We start from the raw sequence: 11,644 nt of genomic DNA, 5'->3' as shown, positions 1-11,644 counted from the left end.
AATTCAGATTATATGATTAACATAATAATAAATGTGCAACACAACAACTCAATATGAAGTTGAACGAGAGAATTGCGCGGTTGTTTATTTATTAGTCTAATCTCTATGTTTCAGAGGCAAGAGGTTTGGTTAATCGTGTTCTTTAAGTTATAGCCAAATATAGTTTTAGTTTCTTAAAATTATTTCGGACAGCAATAAAATAACAACAAAAGAAAGATTTTTCTTTTCTTAATAGGAAAGGGAAAGGGAAGAGATCTGAAGGTCTTTTAACAATGTCTGTCTGTCCCCCCTCGCAGTAAAAGTAACCGTGTCTCTCTCCTCTTTACGCTCACATACATTAAAAAAATAAAATAAATAAAAAAGATTGGTCTATTGGTTTCTTTCTTCTACATTCATTTTCAGTTGCCATTTTACTTTCAAACTAAAGTAGAAAGTTCACTAATATTGTACTAGTACTACCTAAATAGTTGAAAGATTAAAATGAGAGAATCACCCCTGTAATTAGAAGAATGCAACAACTTCTCGAAATAATTTCTACAGGAGTTTTCTTTGCTTCTGCTGACAACAATACATTTCATTCAGTTCCCTAGATTTTTTTTTTCCCTTTCTCTCTATTTCTTCTAGGGTTTCTACCCCATCCCTTTACTGCTTCTCCTATAGGGTTTTGTACCAACACCCCTCACTTTAACCTTTTTTTTTAGGTCATATTCCTTTTTGGCTGATTTTAATTTAAACTACTTCAATTTCCCAATTATAGGAATAAGCAATTGGGAGGTAGAATCTTTTATGCTTTGAATATTTATTAGCTGAAGCAAGTTGTAGCAGTAGTTACTGCTCTGGTTTACCGAAGACAGATGAATTGAGATCGACAGCCGAAATGGTAGATCTTTGTGAGGGTGTTATGGCATTAGAAGTTTAAATCGGCCAAGATCGAACAATTTTTTTTTTTTTTTAATTTTACCTTTTGGTTATGTTAGTTGAGAATTGGAGTGGAAAAGACATATCAGTAGTGTTGCAAACATGCATTTTGGTAAACTGGATGATTCTCCCATGTTCCGTAAACAGGTTTGTTCTTCCTTTTCTTTAGCTGATATTGTAACTTTAGGCGATAAAAACTAAGAGAATTATCCTGCTTCTTACTCTTTCGCTTTAATTTTGGCTTGACTACTTATAAGGATCCACTATTATGAAGAATTTGTTTCTTTAACCACCAAAAATTACAGTTTCGTGTACATGGAAAATGCAGTTTTTCATTTTTTTTTGTTGATAAAGTTATCTTCTTTTTTCTTTTAAATCTTAAATGCTACTCCTACGTTTTTGATGAGATAAGTGGCGAGAAGGACAATTAGTTTTCTCTTGATATAGTAATCTCAAATTGAGTTGGCAATTTCTTAGCTGGAGCTTTGATGAGTCAAATACAAAATGGAAATGCAAGTCATATTTCAAAGTGAAAATTGAGTTCTGGTTACTAACTCCTATGATGAATATATCATTGAAGATGGTGAGTTTAGATGAAAGTATGCATTATGTGCTCCAATGAAGTTGTTGTTACGTCTTGGTCTACATTTATTTCAAAAAATTTGCTAAGTCGAACCTCACTGTTCTACTCAGAGAGAAAATTTTGTGCTTTAAGTCGATCCTCACAGATTTTAGCTTTGTATTGTGGAATGATGTTTGGGTGAAACAGCTGCAATGCTTCGAAGAAAGTGCTGAATCCTTAAGAGAAAGAAGCTTGAAGTTCTATAAAGGATGTCGAAAATACACGTGAGTGTTCTTTGACCATTGTTGGCTTAATAAACTATGCTTTGCTCTTTTTCATTTGGTTTCTTATCGAGCATGTAGACTATGAGTGAGTAATCTAATGCATGCGATTTCATCCCAGAGCACATTCCCTTCAATGTAGTGTGGATATCAATAGTTTCAATGTGGCGGTACCACTTTTTGGTCAAATGACTGCTTGATTTTTATTTTTTCTGTTTTGATTTTTGTAGGTTCTTTCTCATAATGAAGTTCTTATTCAACTTTGAACTTCTAAATTCAGTTGGTTTACCATAACAAAATACAGTTTAAAAAAAAGGAAAAGAAAAAGAGTGTCTTCTGATTTCTTAAAAGAGGTAGCTACCTGGCGTATGCAACAAATAACTTAATATTTTTCTTAGAATCTTGTTGAAGTGTCCTTCCCGAAATTCTAGTAGTTGAAAACGATTATTTTGTTTGGATGTTCCAGCTAGAAAGACTCTACTTAATGTTGCACAGAGACCACAACTGTTTATTAGATTAGTGGAGGATTGTTCAGCTGCCTGTCAATTGGCAAGGTCCCGCTGAAAGCTTGTTAATTTGTGTTATAGGGCTCGAGTATTTGTATCAGTTCAATGGTTTGCTTTCTATAAGTCTTTTTGGTTGTTTTGGTGATTAATAGGTGTCCAACCTCTTGTTTTATCCTTGGTGAATTTGTAGTGGTTTCCAAGTATCAGTTTTTCTTTTCTAATTTCAGGGAAGGACTTGGAGAGGGATATGATGGAGATATTGCTTTCGCAAGCGCCCTGGAAACCTTTGGTGGGGGGCACAATGATCCCATTAGTGTTGCATTTGGAGGTATGTAAAAAGTTGGTGCATATATTCATATGATGTTCGGCAGTTTAAAGTATTTATCTTAGAGTAATGGGATTAGCACTCCACAATAGCTTCTTGCGCACTATTTTATCTGTCCAATGGCAATTAGAACTGTTATAAGCTTTTTTTTTTCTCAAGTGCTAATAACAATTGGCAAAACATAAGATGCACTTTTTGTGGGTTCATAGTTAAAGAGATGTCTCACAGAGAAATGGATACCTGAGAAATTATTGGTGAGGGAAATATATATTTTCAAGCCTAACCCTTCTCCTTAGAAAAGCAGTCCGGCAACCTCTATAACTGTCTCAATGGTCCACCATTTCAAGACTTATAAGAAAAAATTGTGATCCTCTACATTGTTTGTAGTCTCTATTCTCTAGACTTTATTTTTATCTTATTTTTCGTTTGTATGCCTCTCTGCCTTCTTAAAGGAGGGGTAAGGTCTGCGTACACACTACCCTTCCCAGACCCCACTTGTGGGATTACGCTGGGTTTGTTGTTGTATTTTTTGTTTCTTTGGTATCTGTCTATTTGGTATTGACATTTGAGTGTGCTGAGAATGAGACATGAACGTTGACGTGGTACTTGTTTATGTATTCTGGAGGTGGATCACATCTCCAATTAGTTACATGCCAAGTTTGACAAGAATGTCTTGGGGATTCAGAAAATTTCCTGGACCTGTTTTGCTTGTTTTACTAAACTGAATTTACTGTAGTGTTTAGTGATCAGAATTTAGTGAGACTCAGTTGAGGATCTTCTACATTGCAACATTATTTGTCTCATAAAGTATCCAGAGGGTATAAGTTAATGTCCGACTGAAAATCTCCAGAACTATTCTCCCTTCATTTTTGGCATCAGCTAAATGGCGTCCTTTCAAAAACTTTTGTGTCTGACCAGCATAAAGAGATTGGCTCTACTAAATGCTGAAACACCTTTCGATATTCTAACTTAGTGCTTTGACATTTTTGAATTCATAGTTTCCCACTTTTACTTCACAAGTTTCATATGACAAAACCAATTTCAACATGTGATCTTTAGTTGAATAATGCCATATTAAGTGTTCAATGACTTACTCAGTTCTAATTGTAGGCCCTGTAATGACTAAATTTACTATTGCGCTGAGGGAAATCGGGACTTATAAGGAAGTTCTTCGGTCACAGGTAAAGTTTCCAGTGGTTTCTCAGTGTTTTGTTATTGTTGCAATATTGTTTCGGATGCTATATTGCTCAACTCCTTATTCAAGGCAGAAAGCAGCACCGATTGCCTTTCAAGAGATGATTTCAAAATCTATTCAATATTACCCTTTTATCTGGGTGTGCTTCCCGGGGTTATTGTCTTGACCAGTTTCACCTTGATATGGAGTATACTGGCTTCTAAGAAAGGTCATTTTGAATGAGCCACATTCTAAGCTCTATCTTGTCCCTGACACTCATTAGCTCCATTCTAAGCCCTATCTTGTCTCTGACACTCATTTCTGCAATATCTGTGTTAAAATCTTGTCGATCATAACCTTTAAGAACACAAAACGCCAATTTTTCATCATTTGTGACCTACGAAATATGGTTCTTTTTCCTAATAAAAGAGAAATAGTGTTCTCTTTTTGTTCCTCTTTTGTTCCCTTTCCTCTTATGTGAACTTGAATATGGCCTTCTTTCATCAGCATGTTATCCCTTCTTGTGCTAGTTGAATGATTTACTGTTTTTGTTTCTATCAGTAGCAGCAGAATTTTCTGATCTCTTTGATATTTTATTCTTTTACCTGGCATTCTTCTTGACTTTACTCATTCTATAATTAAATTTCTAGATTTTTCCTCCTTAGGCTCTCCTTCCTATGAGAAGAAAAAAAAATATAACTGCAAGTGATTTCTTCTCATCTGTCAAAGCCTTGGAAGATAGAGCTATCTTACCTGTGCTGGTGGGAGGTAGCAGGTACCCAGTGAAATAATCGAGGTGCATGCAAGTTTGCCGCCCCAAAAAGAAAAAGATAAAAAATAAAACTGCAAATGATCTGGTTAGTTGATAGTGGGATTTAGCTAACCACCTACTTCTCCGACATTCATACTATATTCTCAGGTTGAGCATATGCTGAATGATCGGTTGCTGCAGTTTGTGAATATAGATCTGCAAGATGTCAAGGTATTCTTTGACTTCCCTTCTTTTCTAAAAGGCATTTCTGATCGCTACTTCAAGTTTCTAAACATATACATATGCCCCCATGACTCTGGTCTACTGTTAAGCGCAACCTGTGATGCGTGGGTCAGGCACACATCACGGTTTTGAATCCCGGGACAAAAGCGTTGTAGTTAAGTGGATAAGGTTAGAAGGGCGGACCCATTATCCGCATGCGCCATTGGGCCTTGGGGTTTCTCGGTTTATTAAAAAAATCCACATGTGAAAAACCTGATTTTGTGGGCTTAAATGTGCAAATATAATAAAATGATTTTGTAAGTATTTGCTACAAGGAGTTCTCTTTCTGCAGGAAGCTCGGAAGCGCTTTGACAAGGCTAGTCTTCTTTATGATCAGGTATTCTTATTCCTAATGCTTGTGAAAAATTTCACCATCTGATGCTTATGCTGATGTATTTATCTGTAGATAGTATTCAGTATACAGAAACCTTTCCTCTATTAAACACCTATTAAAAATTTCTTTGTCCAAAAATGTTGTAATACATTTCTAGCACGTACCTATTATCATGATATTCTGGTTTACCTTGATTGTTTCCTCCCATTTGAAAATGTCTCTTGGTGATATGTTTAGCACTTCACCGGGGTTGAAGGAACTCTTTAAGTTTGCACAAAACATGCTAGTTGATTGGAGTTCTGAATTAAAAGAACTAGAAATACTTCCTCTGTTTTTGATCTAATTTTGGGATTTTCTATTATATCCATTAGTAAACATTATCTAATTCTCATCGATATATGCTCCATGCTGCAGGCTCGTGAGAAGTTTTTGTCACTAAGGAAAGGCACAAAAAGTGACATTGCGAGTGTACTAGAGGAGGTATAGTCAGAAATAGCAGCCAGCCATGCATACTGCCTATAACATTGTGAAGTCACACTTGTTTTACATTTCCACATATTATTGACTACTTTGGAAATAAAGGAAGGCAAAAACACGTAACATGGTTTTAACTCATCCAGGAACTTCATAGTGCGAGATCAACTTTCGAGCAAGCTCGATTCAGTTTGGTGAGTGAAGCTGGAGTTAGAGCATCTCAAGGAATCTCTTAGATTTTATGTTTCAGAAAGTGTTACCACAATAGCAATGGCATGCTGACTTTTTTCCCCCTTTTTGAATCATAACAATCCAGGTAACCGCCCTTTCTAATGTTGAAGCAAAGAAACGGTTTGAATTCTTGGAGGCAGTTAGTGGTACAATGGATGCTCATCTTCGTTATTTCAAACAGGCATGTCATACTGCTGGGGACTATTCTAGCCTATTTGTTTCCAACTTCTCACATTCTATTTCTATCTTTTAGGGATATGAGCTTTTGCATCAGATGGAGCCATATATCAATCAGGTTTGTCTTGTTGCTTTTCATTGGTGGCAATTTGATTGAGGTCACTACAATTAAAATAGCAGATAGGTACAATCAGTTTTTGGTTTTTTCCTGCACAAAAGGTTAATGATCAAATTTGCATTTAGGTAATGGAGAATGAGATACCTTGCATCTTCTGCCAACTGTCCTCAGTTTCTGCTTACTTTTCATACTTAGAATGGTTCCAACTGGCTCTTTTCATGTCTCCTTATGTCTCATGGATCTTGACATACATGGCAAACACTCTTATAATGACTCTATTTCTTATATGCTGTTGTGTATTGACTCATTGTCTTGTCGTGGGACCTACAATGACTGGGACTCGGGGGCGGAGCTAGAGCACGGCCTGCGGGTTCGGCCGAACCCATTAGCTTTTGTCCAAACTATGTATTTGTCTTAAGAAATTCATCGAATATATACAATTTATTAATTTAAAACCCAGTAACTTAAACAGATTAGATTCTTGAACCCATAAACTTCAAATGTGACATGATACTTGAGTTGCTGCCAATGTGACATGATATGTTAAATGCATAAATAGTAATTGGCATTTGTTGCTGTCTCATAGGTGGTAGATATTGAAGGGTCATTTTTAATCTTTTTGCAGGTCCTGACTTATGCTCAGCAGTCTCGAGAGCGCTCCAACTATGAGAAGGCAGCTCTCAACGAAAAGATGCAAGAATACAAAAGACAAGTAGATCGAGAGAGCAGGTGGTTTTCGAATGGATCTAATGGATCTCCTAATGGAGATGGTATACAAGCCATTGGCAGAAGTTCACATAAGCAGATAGAAGCTGTTATGCAATCTGCTTCGAGGGGAAAGGTGTTGAAACTATTATATCATCGAGAACCCTTGGGTCAATCTTATTGTATCCTTTATATATTTGCTTTCATGTTTTTAAAGTGCTTCTATCTGCCCTTCACACCTATCATCAGCTAAAACTACAGAGATCTTTCAGGTTCAAACCATCAGACAAGGTTATCTCTCAAAGCGCTCATCAAACTTGAGGGGAGACTGGAAAAGAAGGTTTTTTGTTCTTGATAGCCGTGGAATGTTGTACTACTATCGCAAACAGAACACCAAACCATATGTGAGTACTACCTGCAATATAGGCTGGGATGTAAAAGTAATACCATCCAGCTAACCCTAATTTGTGGCCTATTGAGTTCACTTCTATTCTGCAGGGGTCAGGTAGTCAACATTCTGGCCAGAGAAATAGTTCCGAGCTTGGATCTGGACTTCTAAGTCGCTGGCTTTCATCTCATTATCATGGTGGTGTACATGATGAAAAGTCTGTTGCTCATCACACTGTAAACCTTTTGACATCAACTATAAAGATTGATGCTGAACAATCAGATCTGCGGTTTTGCTTCAGGATTATCTCACCTACAAAGAGCTACACCTTGCAGGTGAATAGCTATCGCATTTTCATTTTGGATATGTCATGCCAACCATTGTAATATTCTTGCAGGGTGGATTGTGTGCTAGACTTGCGAGATCAGAATTTATTGGTTTCCCCGTTATTGCAGGCAGAGAGTGCATTGGACCAAATGGATTGGATTGAGAAAATAACAGGAGTTATTGCTTCTTTATTGAGTTCTCAGGCTCCTGACAGGGTAACTATTAGAAGCTGCTATACATTTTTATTGCCTTAATTCGGTGCATAATCAATAACAATGTCCCAGCTTTATTTTTCAGTGTTTGACTGCCAGCCCTATGGGAAGTGGTCATCATCGATCTGCCAGTGAGAGCAGTTCATTTGAAAGTTCAGATTTTGACCCGCCTGCAGTTGAAGACCATTCATTTGACAGGCTTACCTCTGCACATCATGAGCGCCATTTCAGAAATTCACAACAGCTACGATCTGCACCAAGAACTGAACAACCAATTGACACATTACGTAGAGTATGCGGCAATGATAAGTGCGCTGATTGTGGTGCGGCTGAACCAGATTGGGCATCTTTAAATCTTGGTGTTCTTGTCTGTATTGAATGTTCAGGTGTTCATCGTAATCTTGGTGTGCATGTATCAAAGGTAAATTTTAGATTTCTAATACATTGTATTTAGTCATGGGCTATACTGCCTCTTGTTGGGATCTAAACTTCATTTCTTTTCTGTGCATATTCATTTATTTCTAGTAAGAAAAGTTAAAGTTGGAATACACAAAAGTGGCTTCTAGCAATTGCATGGATTTACCTTTTATTTAACATACTAAAGATCTGTTGAGACTTTTTGAACTTTAAACAGTAGAATGGTACAAGATCAACTAAAATATTGTTTCTTATTCTCTTATTTTTATTTGCTGAAAATCAGTTACTTTGATTGTTTTAGAGGTTGACAACCATGTACTTTGCAAGAGGCAAATAATTATGAAATCAGAATTTTCTGCTTGGTTTATGGCTATCATATATGTGGCTGTATTGGAAATTCTTTAGGTAGTTGAATGATCAGCAAAATGAAATTTCTAGTGTTCCTCTCGATGGTAGCTTTAATGATACATGTGATACTGGTGTACTGGTAGATTATGAAACTTTAGACTAGCTTTTGAAAGATCTGCATGTTAGTTTTCTTCTTTCTGACAGAGTTGGAGTTGTTTAGAAAAGACATGTCTTTTGAGCGTCTACTTTGTGTAAGCCCCTCTGAAAATTTTGTGTTTGTAGTTGATAGGCCTTTCTATAGTTAACTACCAGTTATAACATTTATATTGGTGCATGTAGTTGGTTTCTGCATCTTCTCCTCAGCTGTGGTCGTTTCTTTGCAGGTGAGGTCACTGACACTTGATGTCAAAGTATGGGAGCCTTCTGTTATAGCTTTATTTCAGTCGTTGGGGAATACCTTCGCAAATTCAGTCTGGGAGGAGTCACTGCAAGCAAGAGGTGCTTTCCAAGTTAACGTGTGTGCCGCTAGGTAAGTTACCCCCTCAATCATTTCTACTTTGAAGTTTATCTTCAGCTTTCTGATATAAATTGGCTGTTTCAAACTGAAGCTCGTACAGATCTGATAAACTGCAACAGCTCTACATTAGCAAGCCAAGTCATGCTGATCCCATTGCAACCAAGGAGAAATTTATACATGCTAAGGTCTACTATCATCCTTCAGAATTGTTTTGACATTGAGTACTTCTTTATCGGTCAGATTTAAGTGCGAAGTACTCAAGTTCCATCACATGATGGAAGAATTGAGCTTATTGTGGACTGGTTATTCAGGCCTGCAATTGGCTGTGTTAGCCTTTTTTTTGTTAGCGTAACATATTCGTTTTCTCCTATAAAATTGACTTTGTTTTGACTTTTATCATTTCACAGTACTTTCCTGGTTATTAATTTAATATTTTCTCCATTATCACAGTATGCAGATAAAACATTTGTCCGGCAGACCAAGGATAGTCACTCTGTAGCACAAATGATGTGGGAGGCTGTTCGAGCTAATGATAAGAAAGCTGTGTATCGCCTTATTGTAAGCTCTGAAGCAGATGTTAATGCTATTTACAAGCAAGTCGCATCTAATTCTTCCTTAACCCTGGCCAAAGTAATGCTGTTACAAGAACAACCATACACTGATCCAAGCTCTACTTGCTTAAAAATGGAATTTGCAAGTCCAAGTGAAAGGCATATAATTAGGGACTTTGATGGGTGCTCCATTCTACACCTTGCTTGTGAAACAGCTGACCTAGGGATGCTAGAGCTTCTTATGCAGTATGGCGCAAACATAAATGCTTCAGATTCAAGTGGTCAGACACCACTTCATTGGTGTGTTGTAAGAGGCAAAGCTGCATTTGCTAAGTTGCTTCTTGCAAGGTAATCAGAAGTAGTATACTGTGGTAATACGTATATGTTTCCCCATTAGTGTTTCATTGGGGGTGGTCATATTTCTTAATAATCTTCTGATGGGGGCAGTTGCATGTTCCCTACAAATTTATCCTTTTGTAAACCATATCAGTAAGCAATTCAAATCTGTGTCTGTTAACATTTGCCCTCTTGTGTGATTAACTGCAGGGGTGCTGATCCACATGCTTTGAATGGGGAAAGTAAAACCCCTTATGATCTTGCTTTGGACTCAAATTTTAATGACAGTGAGGTCCTTAGTCTCTTGTCAGACACAACTGCTTAATTTATTCAAGAGAGTATATACCAAATGAGGATAGAGATTGAAGGTGTCGCCTTTGTTGAAACAAAATCAGGGTTCAGTTCTTTGTAATTATGTAAGTGAATTTTGTGCTGATGGATCTCTGTTGGACACCACTGCTTCTGCATAGAGGGCTCTCGATGTTGAATGTTGTGGTTGGCAAGATGGCTGGGGTCTACACTTCTGGAATCATAATATGAAGTATAATGCTAGGGGTTGTCTATCAAGCTTGATTTTGGAGGTCAGATGCATTAAAGGGTTTTGCAGTATTTTTGTTGTAAAGTTGCTTTCTCACTTATCAGTTTTATTGGTTTTTGTTTTTAGAGTTCTGTTTTTGTGGCAGGGGCAAGGCATCCGGCCTTGCGTGCTGGTGTTTGGTGTACATTTGTCGGTTATCTTTTGTTGGGTAGCCTGTGTATATCTAAACCGAAGTGGTAATTTAACCAGAGGGAAATGTATTTGCCTGCCGTGTTCTTAACCTAAAATTTGACTAATAAGTTAAATCAGTTAAATTTGTATATTTGGGCTTTAAGCAATTGATTTAGTCCAATTTCTTGATCTTTGGAAGTAGGAGATGAGCAGATAAAGTTGATAGTAGGAAGTAAGAAACATGAGATTAAGAACGATGTGAAAATAATAAAGCGAAAAGAAAGCTTTTTATTGATGAATCTTTGAGTAATCCTAGTAGCTTAACGTGGAAACCGAAGTGGTAATTTAACCAGAGGGAAATGTATTTGCCTGCCGTGTTCTTAACCTAAAATTTGACTAATAAGTTAAATCAGTTAAATTTGTATATTTGGGCTTTAAGCAATTGATTTAGTCCAATTTCTTGATCTTTGGAAGTAGGAGATGAGCAGATAAAGTTGATAGTAGGAAGTAAGAAACATGAGATTAAGAACGATGTGAAAATAATAAAGCGAAAAGAAAGCTTTTTATTGATGAATCTTTGAGTAATCCTAGTAGCTTAACGTGGCTGAAAGCGTGTAACGATTTAGGTATAATATAAGCAATACAACATTCCAATTAGAGCGCATACAAATGGGGAAAGGGGGATATTTGTACTCTTAACTCTTATATAACCGTTTTCCTAATTTCCTGCCTAGCCGTTAGTGGCATTATATGCATTCAACGCGGATCTCATCGGTTAAGATTAGAAACGGTGCAACTAATGGGCATGATCATGAACGGATCTCGTGTATCTCAGGGTCAAGTACCTCCAGGTGAATATCTACCCGGATCCTTACGGCTTCTCGGTATGTAGACTTTGGTTTTCATGGCTCGAGGCAAGCCGTGTTGTTCTGAATCTTTCAGCTATTAGGACTAAAGAAAGCTGTAGATCCAGTTGAGGAACACTAGCCATGTGTCATCCA

At 37.0% G+C, this 11,644-nt stretch overlaps 1 protein-coding gene across 1 annotated transcript; it reads left to right on the top strand.

Annotated features, from left to right (window-relative positions):
• Positions 1-305: 305 nt before the first annotated feature.
• LOC109238772 (ADP-ribosylation factor GTPase-activating protein AGD3) lies at positions 306-10,792 on the top strand. Its single transcript, XM_019405249.1, has 19 exons — positions 306-1,065; positions 1,688-1,764; positions 2,495-2,595; positions 3,703-3,773; positions 4,686-4,748; positions 5,092-5,136; positions 5,548-5,613; positions 5,754-5,801; positions 5,924-6,019; positions 6,092-6,133; positions 6,759-6,974; positions 7,111-7,242; positions 7,337-7,561; positions 7,682-7,768; positions 7,851-8,186; positions 8,914-9,059; positions 9,139-9,232; positions 9,498-9,946; positions 10,145-10,792. The coding sequence occupies exons 1-19, from the start codon at positions 1,021-1,023 to the stop codon at positions 10,257-10,259; spliced, it is 2,454 nt and encodes an 817-aa protein (XP_019260794.1). The 5' UTR covers positions 306-1,020; the 3' UTR covers positions 10,260-10,792.
• The last annotated feature ends 852 nt before the right edge of the window (positions 10,793-11,644 follow it).

Source organism: Nicotiana attenuata, unplaced genomic scaffold (genome assembly GCF_001879085.1).
Source record: "Nicotiana attenuata strain UT unplaced genomic scaffold, NIATTr2, whole genome shotgun sequence".
NCBI lineage: Eukaryota > Viridiplantae > Streptophyta > Magnoliopsida > Solanales > Solanaceae > Nicotiana > Nicotiana attenuata.
The sequence above is the reverse complement of the archived record's forward strand: the minus strand, read 5'-3'. Positions and strand labels throughout refer to the sequence as shown.